Raw genomic sequence first — 15,880 nt, 5'->3', positions numbered from 1 at the left:
TGATTGACAGCGACTTCCACAAAGGGCCTTTTTCAGACATTATATTTGGCCCCTCTGATTGGCCCCTGACAGACCGAGGCCCCTGGACTTCAGTCCCTCCTCGTCCAGTGGTCAAGGCGGCCCTGCGGACCAGTATTAGTAATGCGTCACTGCTTTTTCTTTCTTTTTTCATTTTATTGTTTTTTTAAGGAGTTTAGTTTTTGATTTTTTTGTTTTGTGTTCATGGAGTTTGTATTTGTTATTAAAAAAGTTTAAATGTCATCCCTGCCAGATGTGTCTCTCCTTTGAACCTTTCCAGTTGTGAGACTTCATTGGAACTCGTGTGTGTTTCTTTGTTTGGAGCAGTCAGGTGACAAAGCATGTTGACGTGCCACACTCAGTGTTGACAGGCGTGCTCCCGGCCGGTCTGGAGGAAGCCGCCACAGGACAGGAACACGCGGTCCAGCAGGGCAGAGGTGAAAGGTCAAGCCCCCCTACCAGAGAATGTCTCCACAGCGGGCGGTGCACGGCACATGGGACATGTTTTCTCCATATAATCTTCAGGTGTGATGTGGTGGTCGTTGGTGCAGCAGCTGCAGGTGTGCTTGTCGTTGCTGTTGTTGGTGTTGTGTGTTTGTGAGAACGTGCACAGTGGCAGAGCGCAGCGTCCCAGTCACTGCACATCCAGATTCCTCAACTCTCCTCCTCACTGGACCACACTGTGTCATCATGGAGGACACAACCAATGTGAAAGCCAGAACACAACATGCAGCGTTCAGATGTGGGAAGAACGCAAAAGACTGCGGAATGCCAAACTTCTCCCGGAGGACACCCTGTGACGGTCGTCTGGCACGTCTGAAGAAGCCTTGACAAAAGGGAGAAAACCGTGTGTTTGACTACCAACTAAAAAATGTGCATGTTCAGAGGAACACCAGAATTCCCTTCTTCATCCTTCTTCAGGGACTGCCTTACAAACGTTTCCTCTTCAGTTTGTGACAGTGTTACTGTTACAACAACACACCCATCCACAGCTTCAGCAGCACCTTCGTCTTTCTAATGTATGTATTTATTCATTTATTTCATGGTTTATGTGTTTTGTTTTTTTCCCCTGATGCCTGAAAGTTCCATTTGGGGGGATGACGAGGCGCACGCACCGATCCCGAGACTCTGAAGATGGAGGAAGACGGGAGAAGAAATGATGATGAGCAGCACAGAAACATGGAAGGGACAAGTCCTCAGTCAGACTGACCGGGAACTTGTTACTGTTTTTGGTGCCTGGTTATCTTGTTTCTCTGCTTGTACTGGGTTTTTTTTTTCAGTTGAGGTGAAATGTTGGACTCTGCAGGCCGGGGGCCTCGTTGATTACACACTGTGGAGGATCCACACTAAGGCCCAATCCCATTTCTCTTTCCAGCCCTCCCCCTTGGCCCTCCTCCTTTGAAACAGAGTGCTGAGGGGTAGGGCCGAAAGTAAACCCCTCTGAATTGGGACACCCCTTCGAAAATCGCGTACGTCGTCCACGTCCTCCAGCCACCCACGACCCCGAAAGGGAAGAAGCGGTAGATAATGAATGAATGAATGAATGAATGAATGAATGAACATTGAACATGTTCCCAAATCAATCCAGTCAGGAGGGAATTCTCTGTGTTTCCTTCTAAACCAATGAAACAAAGCTCTCAGACAGGAAAAGAGTTCTCTGACTATCAGCTGACATCAAGACTTCAATCAGGAGTTTAAGCTTCAGAGAAGATGAGAAGAAAACAGAAGAAACAAGAAACCAGCTTCACTGAATATTGATCAAAATAGAGTTTTTATGAACAAAGAGGACAAATAAATCTGGACTGTTTCAAAGATTGTGTCTAAGATCTGTGTCTTAGTAGTTTGATCATTTTTTCTGAGCTGCTAAACAATTAGAAATCATTGAAAGTTGAGGATTGACTTTAAAATGTGATTGAGAGGAATGAAAAACTTCACCAAGGAGAGAATTACATGACTGAACAATTAATCCAAAGAACCACAATTAAGAGTGGTTCTTTGGATAAATCTCCTTCAGGATGGTGAAATGAGAGAGAGCAGCAGGGCTGAACGCTGAAGATCTACTGATGCTCCATGGTTCCATGCTGGACTCTCACAGCTCTTCACACTGCACCACTGACACTCAGCAGCTCTTCTGCTGCTTCCTCTGTCACTCAGTGCTGGAAGAAGCTCTGCTCTCAGTAGATCTTCAGGACTCACAGCCTCCTCTCTGCTCTCAGTAGCTGCAGAGAGATGAGAGGTGGTGGTCAGAGTGTGTGAAGCATTGAGGACTTCAGTCCTGTTCAGAGCAGCAGTCAGCAGCTCAGAGCTCATGAAGGACCACCACTGTCAGACCAACACAACAAGCCTGTGGCTCCTCTGATTGGCTGACTGTGTGTCCTCTGCTGTCCAATCCTGAAGCTGCTCAGCGTTCTCCTCTCACAGCCTCACTGAGAGTCAAACACTGGATCTTTGTTCTCACACTGACTGTGTTTAGTCCAAACCTGCTGAAAGCAGCATGGACTCACTCCAACCATCTACTGACCTCAGAGTCTGCAGGCTGCAGTCTGGACTCTGCTGGAGAGCAACCAGCTGCTGCACAGCTGGAGACCGCAGCTGGTTGTAATCCAGGTCCAGCTCCTTCAGGTGGGAGGGGTTGGACTTCAGAGCTGAGGCCAGAGAAGAACAGCTGATCTTTGACAAACTGCAGCCCTCCAACCTGAATAAAGAGAGAAAGCAGCAGAATCAATGAGGAGGAACCAATCAGATGTATTGATGGAGAAATGAGCAGCTCCACATTACTGAGTCCTGATCAATGAGCTGTTCTGTTGTTGTGGATCTTCATCACACACAACATTCACACTCCTCATGTCCACACACAGCAGTCAGCTGCTGCTGAGCTCAGTTCACTCTCTCACTGCAGGATCAGAGTCTCAGATCACAGCTGCTGACAAACATTTCTCCTTCTACAACAGGAACAGACAGTCAACTGACCTCAGAGTCTGCAGACCACAGAGTGGACTCTGCAGAAAACCACACAGCTGAGAAACTCCTGAATCCTGCAGAGGGTTCCAGCTCAGGTCCAGATGTTCCAGATGTTTCTGGAGGGAGGGGTTGGACTTCAGAGCTGAGGCCACAGAAGAACAGCTGATCTCTGACAAACTGCAGTTAAATAACCTGAATAAAGAGAGAAAGAAGTGAGATTAGAGGACAGAGTTCACACACACACACACACACACACACACACACACACACACATGACATCCCATAATAATAGCTGCAGCGAGGTAGCGGCAGGGCTCGCAGCCCGTTCCCGCAGTGAGAGGAGTGTTAGCAAGCCTAGCCCCGCAGCATGTCCCGAGCAGCCGGGACAAGACCAGGACCGGTTTGTGACAGTCCGGAGGAAGGCTAGTGCTAAGCGCCGCCACGTAGCACTCCAAGAACCGCTTCACGTCTGCAATAGGTTCTCTCCCCTCAGCGACGACACACCGGCTGAACTGGACACGCTGGTGATTGGCAGCTCTATAGTTAGAGACGTGAAGCTGCCAGCGGTGAAGGTTAGGTGTTACCCGGGGGCCAGAGTGGGGTACATCGAGGGGAACCTTAGAAAGACTGTGGCGTAAATCTAAATCAGAACAATCTCTGAAGGCCTGGAAATGTAGCTTGCTAAGCTATAAACAAATTCTTTTTAAAGCCAAGACATTATATTACTCTCGTTTAATAGAAATAAACAAAAATAACCCTCGGTTTCTATTCAACACTGTAGCCAGACTGACAAACAGTCATACTGTAGTGGAACCAGTAATCCCAGAATCTTTAAACTGCCATGACTTTCTTAAATTCTTTAATGATAAAATCATAACCATTAGAGGTAAAATCAGTGAAGCGCTTTCCTCAGATCAAGCTCAGGGAATCCAGCCACTGCCTCCACCTGAAATACCTGAAATAATAGATAGTTCTACTTCGTAAGTGCTTGGCCCGCCTACGGGCTTCGCTAGTGGCACACCTCCAATCACTGTCCAATCCACTGAGACTATACAAAGCTCGACGCACCAATCCCCCGCACGCGATGGCGCAGCGCCACGCCCCACACCGAGGGTACATAACCTCGGATGGTGCTAAGCAAACCCTTCTTCTTTCTCAGCATCTCCATGAGACTTAGAAGCCTCTATTCTCCGGATCAAGATTCGACTAGGATGGATTCGCCGGCCCGGGACCAGTCGCCATCGGGCGTCGGGCCGTTCTTCTGCCGCTCTTGCGGCATTCCGCTCATCATGCAGGACTGTCACGAGCTCTGCTTCCTCTGCCTTGGCTGGCAGCATCACCGCCAGCAGACCTCCTGCATGGCCTGCCTCGCGCTGCCGCTCGAAGAGAGCCAGCGGCGAGCAGCATTCATGGGCGCAACCTCCCCGGCTCCTGCCGGTGAGGACGACTCCGAGGAGACCGCTGCCCCCACCGCCGCCGCCTACGACTGGGCCGAGATCCGCGGCAGCGTCAGCAGCAGCAGCAGCAGCAGCAGCAGCAGCAGCAGCGTGTCTGTGTCATGGAGTTCGACTCGGTTCGACTCCGCCTCCACCGCATCCCGTCTCCCCCGTGAGCCTGTGGAGCACCTCGCGGGGCTCTTCACTTCAGCCGCCGAGCGCACCGGCCTCGTGCTGCCGCCGCAGCCTCCGGAGCCGGTGCAGCGTGATTTTGCACTCGGGCTGTCAACCCGGTCACGGGCTCGGTCCCGGACTGCGGTCCTATGTCCCGCCGTGCCGTCGTTTCAAGCTCACGTGCAGCGGGACTGGGGTACACCACTTGCCGCCAAGGGTACGGTGAAGGGCTACCGAGAGTATTCTTGTGTGGAGGGCTGGCCGCCGGTCTCCGGAGTGCCTGCCATTGAGGACTCCGTTCGGCTGTGCCTCCTCTCCCGATCCTCCGCCTGGCCCGGCGGAAAGCCCGTGCTGCCGTCGGAAAGGGACAGGCGCATGGCGAGCTTCCTGGATCGTGGCTTCGCTAGCGGCAACCTGACGTTCGCCCTAGCCAATAACATGACCTTCCTCCTGGGGCTCTGTGGACAAGATCTGCCACGAGAAGTCCCAGCTTTCCCCCGAAGACATCGTGGAAGTCCAAAATACGGCCGAAGTCCTGATGCGCATGTGCAGAGCTATAGCCGTCAGTGGAGGCCGCGTCATGGCCAACGCACAGCTCGCCATGAGGCACCTGTGGCTCGGTCTGTCTTCTTTATCTGAGCGGGACCAGCGGGGCGTCCTGGGACTCCCCCTGTCCACCTCTTCTCTTTTTGGGCCCGATATACAGGTGATCATCGAGCGCCTGGAGGCAGCAGCACGATGCTCGCAGCAGCTGGCCCCGCACCTCCAGCCCCGCCGTGAGCCGCCGCCGCACGCTCCGCGGACCAGCGGCGTCCCGCTCCTTGGAGCACCTCGGCACCTGGACAGACCGGACCGTCTTTCCGCCGATCCTCCCGGGGCGCCGATCAGCCCAGACGGTCCCGCGCTCCCGAGACACGGAGCGCCCCGTCCGCTCGACCCGCACCTGCCAGCAAACATGCAAATAAAGGCCGTCAGGCCCGTTACATCTTCCAGAGAGCAGCAGTCCCTCCTCTCCCCCGTGTTAGCATGATCGAAAAGTGGAAAACCCGGCTGGGCCCTTCTCCCTCCCTCCTCCCGCTCCGCGATAAGGCGGCTGAGGATGGTGAGCGGAATGCGCACGGAACCGCCTCTTCACCGGCGCTTTCTTCGCGCTCTGGCCGCAATGCGGCTGCGGACGCGGGGCACAGCAGCGCGCTGGAGCCGCTAGCTTTCCCGCTGTGTGTGTCACGCAAGCGGTGCGCTGCTGATGTCTTTTCAGCACCCCGCAAACGCTTCAGGCTGCACTCTCCACCGGCTTCGGCTCGAGTGAGCATTTCGAAGCGTCAGAGCGACGGCTCCGGCCCGGCCCGGATCCCCGCCGTGGGGTATCCCGGCCCCGGCCGCACCCATAGCGCTCTCAGCAGCGTTTGTCCGCCGACCTCCGCTCGTGTTAGCATGACGAGGCGTCAGAGCGGCGGTGCCGTTACGCCCCGGGCTGCCGACATGCAGCGCCCCAGCCCCGGCGCCACTCATGCCGCTCCCAGCGGAGTTTCTCCGTAGAGCGGCGGACTCACGCCGGCCCGGGTGTCCGCCGTAAAGCGCCCCGATCCCGGCCTTATTCGTGTTGCTCCCGGCAGCGCTCCCTCGGCTTCCCCGTGTGTTGTCACAGCGGAGCCTCGGAGCAGCGGAGCTCTGCCGTCCCGGGCTCCCGCTATTGAGTGTCCCGGCTCCGGCTTCAGCATCACGGCCAGCGATCCGGAAGGCTCCGACATCAGCACCGAGGACAGCGACTCGGAAAACTCCGGGATCGCGCTGCCTTTGCTCGGGTTGTCCCCAGCAAAGCGCCGGTCCGCGGCCCCCTGGCGGCCGCCCGCTCTCATTCAGAGGACGCCTGCTCCACAGCCCTTTTGCCGGGGGCCCCCCGTCTCCCGAGGCCCGGAGGATGGGTGGGCCGTCCCCGCTGGCCGTGGTACAGCCACTCACGCTCCGGTTTCACACGTGGCATGTTATGTTGGGACCGCTTTCTCCCTGGCTGTCCAGGACACTGAGAAACGGTTATGCCCTGCAGTTCGCCTGTCGTCCGCCTCTCTTCAACGGCATCCTTCGTACGCGGCTCGCATGCCCTGCGGGGACGGCCGCTCTCGAGGCAGAAGTAGCCTCACTCCTCCGCCGTGGTGCGGTCATGGAGCTGAGCGCGACAGAGGCGCACTCGGGTTTTTATTCCCCCTACTTCTTGGTCCCCAAGAAAAGCTGGGGTGTAAGACCCATTCTGGACCTGAGGGTCCTCAACACTCACATAGCCACCAGGAGGTTCCGCATGCTGACGGTCAAACACCTCCTGGAGAGCATTCGACCTGGGGACTGGATGACTTCGATCGACCTGACGGACGCCTACTTCCACATCCCCATTCTCAGAAGGCACAGAGCCTTCCTCCGCTTTGCCGTGGGGATCAGGTATTTTCAATACAACCGGCTCCCCTTCGGCTACTCTCTTGCCCCTCGCACCTTTACCAAGTGTGCCGAAGCAGCGTTGGAGCCCCTCCGTCGTCGTGGTCTGAGGATCCTCACTTACATCGACGACTGGCTCATACTGGCGTCCTCTCATCAGGAGGCTGTGCTGCACACGACCCAGGTCCTGCACCACATCGAGCTCCTGGGGTTCATGGTGAACCGACACAAGAGCGCGCTCACCCCAGCTCAGAGCATGGCTTATCTGGGGTTGGAGCTGGACTCGCTCTCTATGACTGCCCGCCTCTCCGAGGAGAGATGGACCTCCCTTCTCTTGACCCTGAGGTCTGCAGTGACCACACCCCTGGTCGGGGTTCGTCTGATCAGGACCGTCCTGGGTTTAATGGCCGCGGCCCACCCAGTGGTCCGGCTGGGCCTTCTACACATGCGCAGGCTGCAACGGTGGTTTGCACGCCTCCGCTGCGTGGGGAAGTGGGATGGATGCAAACAGTTCCCGATCCCACCCCAAGCATGCCAGGATCTCCTTTATTGGATGGATCCTGCTCTCCTAATGCAAGGAGTTCTCCTGGGCTGCGTGTCGCATCACGTCGAAGTGTTCACCGATGCGTCTCTCGCGGGATGGGGAGGCACCCTAGACCACCACGTGGTGGGCGGTGCTTGGGATTTGACTCCCACTCACATCAATGTGCTGGAAATGACGGCGGTGCAGAGGGTCCTGCTCCATTTCCAAGCCAGGCTGAAGGACAGCCATGTGCTCATCAGGACGGACAACACTACGGTGGTCGCGTACCTGAACAGGCAGGGGGGGACCCGGTCTCCCCCTCTTCATCGCATAGCGGCGGAGATCCTCCGGTGGGCGGACCGGCACCTCGCGTCTCTCAGAGCGCGTCACGTGCCCGGAGTCCTCAACGTCGGTGCAGACAGAATGTCCCGGGGAGGCCCACTCCACGACGAGTGGGGCCTGTCCCTGTGGGTCGCAGCCCAACTCTGGTGCAGGTTCGGATGCCCAGTGGCAGACCTTTTCGCCAGTGCAGAGAACGCACAGTGCCCACTCTGGTTCTCGCTCAGGTCGTCAGACGCCCCCCCTCTAGGGGTAGACGCCTTCGCACACAGGAGCTGGCCGTTGGGCATCCTGTACGCGTTCCCTCCAGTCCACCTCTTGACCCCGCTGCTGCGCAGGGTGAGGTTGCACAATCTTCACGTGATCGTGGTGGCTCCGGACACCCCGAGTGCGCGGTGGTTCCCGGACCTGGTTCAGTTGGCAGTCAGGGACCCGTGGCCGATTCCCGATGGGCCCGACGCACTGCAGCAGGCAGGAGGCGCCCTTCGGTCTCACCCCTTCCTGCTGGGCGGGAGGCTCCTGGCTTGGAGGCTGAGCGGGTGAGGCTGGTGGAACTAGACCTCCCCCCAGCAGTGGTGTCCACCATCCAGAGTGCCAGGGCCCCCTCTACTGTCAAGGCCTACAGGTCTCGGTGGAAGCTCTTCACGTCGTGGTGCTCAGAGAGGGGCTTGGACCCGGTCTCCTGCACCATTGGTGGAGTTTTGGAGTTCCTCCAGGCCCTGCTGGACAGCGGTCGCGCTGCATCCACCCTGGCGGTGTTTGCATCGGCCATCACAGCGGGCCACGGCGGTTTCGGCCGCTTTCCTGCTCGCAGCCACCCGCTTGTGAAGCGGTTTCTGCGCGGGGCGTGTCGGTTGCGACCGCCCCCCAGGCATGTGGTCTCTCCATGGGACCTCCATGTGGTGTTGGAGGGCCTTAAGGGACCTCCTTTCGAGCCTTTGGAGCAGGCGGAGGACCGCTTTCTCTCCTTTAAGGCCGCCATCTTGTTGGCGCTAGCATCCGCCAAGAGAGTTGGGGATCTCTGCGCTTTGTCAGTCCACCCATCCTGCATGGTGTTCAGCCAGGATGGGGGACTCGTGCACCTCTGGCCTAACCCGGCCTTTCATCCCAAGGTGATCACTTCGGACTTCCGGTCACAAGTGATCCGGATCAGGACGCTTGACTCCATGCCTGGTTCGTCTGGGGACGACCCACGCCTGCGGTCACTGTGCCCGGTCAGGGCTCTGCGTCTTTATGTCCAGCGCACAGCTGGCTTTTGCACCACGGACCAGCTGTTTGTGAGGTTTGGAGCCCGGGGGCGTGGTTCCCCGCTGACCTCTCAGCGTCTCGCCCACTGGGTGGGGGGCGCTATTGCAGCTGCCTACGAGGCACAGAATCTCTCACCACCAGCAGTGATTCGTGCTCATTCCACACGACGTGTGGCTGCCTCTGCGGCCCTGTGCAGAGGGGTCACGGTGAGTGACATCTGCCAGGCTGCCTCCTGGGCCTCTGCGTCCACCTTCGTGTGTTCGTATCTGTTGGATATGTGCACTGACTCTGTGGCCATGTCGGTTTTCGGCGAGAACAGGAGTTCGGTCGTCAAACCGTTTCGGTCCTTCTGGCCTGGCTGCCGCGTCCCAGGTGGGCTCGCGGACCAGGGGTTCCCCGCCTGCCGCTCGGGTCTGCCGCGGTCTGCGGATGTTGTTTACGGTGTTGCAGGGGCAGGAGTTCTGCCGCTTGCCTTTTTTGGGTTCGCTGCCGCTCCCCGTGCGTGGAACGCGGGCCAGGGGTCCCCCCGCTTCACCGCCTGCCGCTGTGGTTTCCCGGCCGGCGTGTGTGTGTCGCTGTGGCGATGCTTTGTACGTCGTGGGCCGCACTACGTCGCGAGGTGCCCGCCTCGTCCTTCGGGAGTTCTACGGCTGTTCTGGACGTACGGTTTGTTTACTTCCGTCTTACGCACCAATCCCGTCAGCAGGCCAGCTGGGAGTACATTCATCGACCTACGGCCTTCGCCTTGGTGAGTACCACTAGCGAAGCCCGTAGGCGGGCTAAGCACTTACGAAGTAGAATTAGTAGTTACTGGATGTAACTCCAGTTCTACGAGTAAGTGCGTGCCCGCCTACCTGCTGGCCCAGCTGTCTGCTTCCCTTGTTTTTGCTACGTCAGAAGAAGGGTTTGCTTAGCACCATCCGAGGTTATGTACCCTCGGTGTGGGGCGTAGCGCTGCGCCATCGCGTGCGGGGGATTGGTGCGTCGAGCTTTGTATAGTCTCAGTGGATTGGACAAAGATTGGAGGTGTGCCACTAGCGAAGCCCGTAGGCAGGCACGCACTTACTCGTAGAACTGGAGTTACATCCAGTAACTACTAATTTCTCATCAGTAAATGGGGCTGAGATTACTTCGATTGTAATGTCTTCTAAAACCTCGACCTGTCTCCTAGATCCAATTCCAACTAAGCTTTTCAAAGATATTCTTCTAGTTATCTTAAACACGATCATAACTATAATAAATACCTCTCTAGAAAATGGCTATGTGCCACAGTCATTTAAATTCGCAGTAATCAAACCACTGCTGAAAAAAACCTAATCTCGATCCTGATATTCTAGCTAACTACAGACCGATATCAAATCTGCCTTTTATTTCAAAAGTCCTGGAAAAAGTTGTGGTTAAACAGCTTTACCGCCACCTACAGGACAATAGTTTATTTGAGAAATTTCAGTCAGGATATAGAGCTTATCACAGCACTGAGACTGCGTTAGTTAAAGTCACTAATGACTTGCTGTTGGCGGCTGACGCAGGTCTAGTCTCAATCCTGGTTCTCCGAGACCTCAGTGCAGCTTTTGATACAATCGACCACAATATTCTCCTGCAGAGGTTAGAATGTGAGGTTGGCATCAGAGGAAAAGCCTTCTGCTGGTTCAAATCCTATTTATCTAATAGGTACCAATTTGTTCACGTTAACCAACAGTCCTCACCGTGCTCCCAGGTCAGTTATGGGGTTCCTCAAGGGTCCGTGCTCGGGCCAATTTTATTTCTGTTATATATGCTTCCTTTAGGGAACATAATTAGAAGTCACGATATCAATTTTCATTGCTATGCAGATGACACACAACTGTATTTATCTATGAAACCTGATCAAACTAATCAAATAGACAGACTCAGTGACTGTATCAGAGAAATTAAAACCTGGATGACTACGAACTATCTCCGTCTGAATCCTGGCAAAACAGAGGTCATTATACTAGGCCCCCATAAACTGAGTGTCTATCTGAACAGATTATCACCTTAGATAACGTCAGTGTATCCTCCTCCTCTACTGTGAGGAACCTCGGGGTCTTATTGGATCAGGATATCTCATTTAAAGCACACATCAACCTGGCTTGTAAAACAGCATATTTCCACCTGCGCAACATAGCTAAAATAAGAAACATTCTACCTAGAAACGATGCAGAAAAACTCCTCCATGCCTTTGTTTCTACTAGATTGGACTACTGCAACTCCCTTCTCGCAGCCTGCCCAAAAAGTGTATTAAAAAACTTTCAGTTGGTTCAAAATGCGGCCGCCAGATTATTAACTGGAACTAGAAGACGTGAACACATTACTCCCGTTCTAAAATCTCTTCACTGGCTTCCAGTCGAGTTTAGAGTTAGATTTAAAATCCTTCTCCTCACTTACAAAATCCTAAATGGGATGGCTCCAACCTATCTCCAAGATGCTTTAACGCCTTATCAACCAATCAGAGCACTTCGCTCTCAAAATGCAGGGTTACTGGTGACTCCTAGAGTCTCTAAATGGACACTAGGTGGAAGAGCCTTTAGCTATCAGGCACCATTTTATGGAACCAGCTTCCAAGTGGTGTCAAAGAGGCAGTCACAGTCTCCACATTTAAGGTTAGGCTCAAGACGTTTCTCTTCGATGCAGCCTATGATCAGGTCAGCTAGGGATTCTAAACTAAACTAAACTAAACTAAACTAAACTAAACTAAACTAAAACAAACCAAACCAAACTAAAGTAAACCAAACCAAACTACAGTAAACCAAACTAAACTAAACTAAACTAAACTAAACTAAACTAAACTAAACTAAACTAAACTAAACTAAACTAAACTAAACTAAACCAAACCAAACCAAACTAAACTAAACTAAACTAAACTAAACTAAACTAAACCAAACCAAATTACACTAAACAAAATTAAACTAAACCAAACTAAATTAAACTAAACTAAACTATACTAACTAAATACTAGTTTAAACAGTTAAGTATCCACAAAGCTGCCCTAGGAGCTAGAATGCTGTGGGAAGTGCGGTGCACTGAGCCCTATCCTCTAATGTCTGAATGTTATTCCCCTTAGTCCGTTCATTGCTTTTCACCTGTTGTTCCCCCCTTCGAGGGGGAGTCTTCTCCAGTTTCAGTTGCTGACTCCACTATTACGAGGGCCTATGAACAAGCTCCGTCCGGACCGGGAGGACACTCCTGTCGGTCCTGCCCGTGGACTGGCTTCGGTTCTACTGCTGGGATCCGTGGTTCTTGTGCTGGACCGTCCAACGGACTGTACTCAACATTGTCCTAAGCTTTACTTCTTATTGTCTCATGCCAGCTGTTGCCAAAGCTGTCCATCCCTGGGAGAGGGATCCCTCCATACTGTGGTTCTCCCCAAGATTTCTCCTTTTCCCACTGGGTTTTTGGAGTTTTTTCTTGCCGGATGTGAGGGTCGAAGGTGGTGGTTGCTTTGTTCTGTCTTGTTACTGTAAATATTGACATATTACCATTATGCTTATTCACTGTTTTTACTTTACCGACCATTGTAACATCTTGAAGCCCTCTGAGGCAACTGTTGTTGTGATACTGGGCTATACAAAAATAAATTGATTGATTGATTGATAATAAGCTGACATGTTAGTGCTAACAAGCTAATGTGCTGACATGCTTATGCTGACATACTATTGTGCTGAAAAGCTAATGCTAACATCCTGACACAGTTATGCTAACATGCCAATATCCTGACATGCTTATGCTAACATGTTGACATGCCAATTCTAACATGTGAATGCTAACATGCTCATGTGTTTAAATACTAATGCTGACATGCCAATCCTGCCATGCTATGCTACCATAATTTGCCAACAGACTGATGCAAACATGCTAATATCCTGACAAAGTTATGCTAACATGCTAATGTGCTGACACGCTAATGATAGCATGGTAATGCTCAATCTAACATGCTCATATGCTAACATGTGCTAACATTTTCATGTCCTGGCATGCTAATGCTAACATGCAAATGGCCATACATACTTATGATGACATGCTAATGTGCTGACATACCTATGCTAACATACCAAAGTTTTATGGTTGTGTGCCGATACACTAATGGTAATATGCCGACATGTTAATGCTAACACGTTACTCTCCTGATATGTTCATGCTAACATGCTAATGTACTGATATACTAATGCTAAATTTTTAATGTGCCCACATGTTAATGTCACTATGCTAATGTGCTGACATGCTAATGTGATATCCTAATTTGCTGACATACTTATGCTAACATGCAAATGCCCTGATGTGCTTAAGCTAACATGCTAATATTCTGACACTCTGATGCTAACATGCTGATTCCCTGACACACTAATGCAAAGACATGCTGATGCTACCATGCTAACATGTTGACATGCTGATGTGCTGACACGCTAATGCTAATGCTAATGCAAACATGCTAATAGGCTAATCCAAAAACAAAGGTTCTTTTCCAAAGACCAGGGAGGTATTTTGTTATTTACCTGACGGTTTCGGCAGCTGTCAGCTGTCTTCTTCAGAGAGTCACGTGATGTTGTTGTGACGTATCTTGTCAGCTGATTTATACAGGTTTTGGCGCTATTCTCCCACTAGTGGAAGCGGGAGAACAGCGCCATCTGCAGTCACGTGCCCCCGAGACAGTGAACCGGGATGAGGGGGCCTTTTTGCTTTCACACACCTGGGATGCTGTACTCAAGAAGTCGGACTGCAGATGGCGCTGTTCTCCTGCTTCCACGAGTGGGAGAATAGCGCCAAAACCTGTATAAATCAGCTGACAAGATACGTCACAACAACATCACGTGACTCTCTGAAGAAGACAGCTGACAGCTGCCGAAACCGTCAGGTAAATAACAAAATACCTCCCTGGTCTTTGGAAAAGAACCTTTGTTTTTGGATTATAAATTGGAAAGACCAATGAACCTTTTTGGACTATGCTAATAAGCTGATATACTCAGGCTGACATACAAATGCTAACATGCTAATTTGTTGACACGCCAGTGCTAAAATGCTAATGTACTGACATGCTAATGCTAACATGCTGTTTTGACATGCTTATTCGAGCCTGCTATTTGGCTGACAAGCTAATTTCAACATGCTAATAACCTGACATGCTAACATGCTGACATGCTGTTGTGCTGACACGCATGCTATTGTGCTAAAATGCTAATGTACTCACATGTTAATATGCTGACACACTTATGCTAACATGCTAATGTGATGATATGCTAATATTCTGATATGCTAATGCGGCCACGCTAATATACTAACATGCTAATGTGTTAACATGGTGTCAATGTGTTCTGAAGCCATTTGTCTTTCAGCCGTTAGCTTGGCGTTAGCTTAGCTTCATGCTGACTTGAACTTTCTCAGTGGAATAGTTTGGTCCGTGCAGCCAGGTGTTCTGCAATAAGATCAAATTCCTGATGGCGAGCTCCCAATCAAGGCCAGGAGCCTGAGAACAAGTGCTGCCCCCACATGGTCTGGTAGAAGCTCTGCAGCCTGTTCACTCTCCTCCTCCTCTGACTGAACTCTGAAACCACATCCCATCCAGACCTCACTGGACTGACTGGACACTTTCACAACTCTTCATCCTCCAATCCACACTGGAACCCTGTGAAGCTCAGTCAGCTGTTTAGTTCTGCCATGGAGGAGTGAAGAGCCCAGCCGCTACGCTGCTTTGAAAGCTGAAGGTCAACATGGAGCGTGTCAGAGGTTCACAGTCAATGATCCACTGCAGCTCCTTTCTTCTTCTAGCAAGCTTTGAAATGTGGAGCTGCACACGGCTCTGCCACAGTCACAGGACTAAAGAGCAGAGAAGAAGCTCCGTTTCTCCTGGAGATCCTCAGTGTGGATCACTCTCAGATCAGCCTGATGTCTGACCTTTAGTGTCAACACTACTTTACTGAAACACACTCAAACATGGAGTCTGACCTCAGAGTCTGCAGACCACAGAGTGGACTCTGCAGAAAACCACACAGCTGAGAAACTGCTGAATCCTGCAGAGGGTTCCCGCTCAGGTCCAGATGTTCCAGATGTTTCTGGAGGGAGGGGTTGGACTTCAGAGCTGAGGCCACAGAAGAACAGCTGATCTCTGACAAACTGCAGTACTCCAACCTGAATAAAGAAAGAAAGAAGTGAGATTAGAGGACAGAGTTTAATGTTGAAGTGACTGACGCTACGCTCACACTGCCGGGCTTAATGCTCAATTCGGATTTTTTTTGTGAAATCCAATTTTTTTGCGAATTCGTTCACATTTACAAAAAAATGTGACTTGTATGTGATCTCCCGTCTGAACGGAATACCACCCAAAAGTGTCCCGCATGCGCAGAAGAGGACATAATGACGTCTCGCAGCAGCGCGCTTCAGTGTTTGCGGAACTCACAAACAATATACAGAATCTGCAGCTTTTCAAGCGTTGATGATTGATTTAAGAACTGATCAAACAGCATTCTTACAATTGAACATTGAGCAATCATTTGAGCACAGCGCTTCTCATCAGCCGCGCTGAGCTCCTTCTGTGTGTGTGTGTGTCTGTGTGTGTGTGTGTGTGTGTGTGTGTGTGTGTGTGTGTGTGTGTGTGTGTAAGAGAGAGAGGGCGAGAGATCGGGAGAGTGAGAGAGAGAGAGAGAGAGCGAGAACACGCGTGTGGATATTATTATTTTTTCTCTCCATTGTTCTGGCGCTGCAGAGAGGAAGAGAGCCAAGTTTGTTGTGGGGCAGTGGCAGC

The 15,880-nt window shown here is 52.0% G+C and overlaps 1 protein-coding gene and 1 long non-coding RNA gene across 2 annotated transcripts in view; both read right to left on the bottom strand.

The window, feature by feature from the left end:
• Positions 1-2,180: 2,180 nt before the first annotated feature.
• On the bottom strand, positions 2,181-3,034 carry LOC115384162 (uncharacterized). Its single transcript, XR_003930824.1, has 3 exons — positions 2,989-3,034; positions 2,540-2,713; positions 2,181-2,237 (listed from the first exon to the last, which is right to left on the bottom strand). It is a non-coding gene; the product is annotated as an uncharacterized LOC115384162 (long non-coding RNA).
• Positions 3,035-15,092: 12,058 nt separating this feature from the next.
• The window catches only part of LOC115384136 (NACHT, LRR and PYD domains-containing protein 3-like), a gene marked incomplete at both ends in the record, with an annotated part of 77,208 nt that continues 76,420 nt past the window's right edge, over positions 15,093-15,880 (bottom strand). The window contains one exon of the mRNA XM_030086471.1: positions 15,093-15,267. Within this exon, the coding sequence (XP_029942331.1) occupies positions 15,093-15,267 (175 nt within the window). The remainder of the gene's footprint in view (positions 15,268-15,880) is intronic.

This window comes from Salarias fasciatus (assembly GCF_902148845.1).
Source record: "Salarias fasciatus chromosome 23 unlocalized genomic scaffold, fSalaFa1.1 super_scaffold_20, whole genome shotgun sequence".
Taxonomy (NCBI): Eukaryota; Metazoa; Chordata; class Actinopteri; order Blenniiformes; family Blenniidae; genus Salarias; species Salarias fasciatus.
Note: the sequence above shows the minus strand (reverse complement) of the source record. Positions and strands in the feature narration are given on the sequence as shown.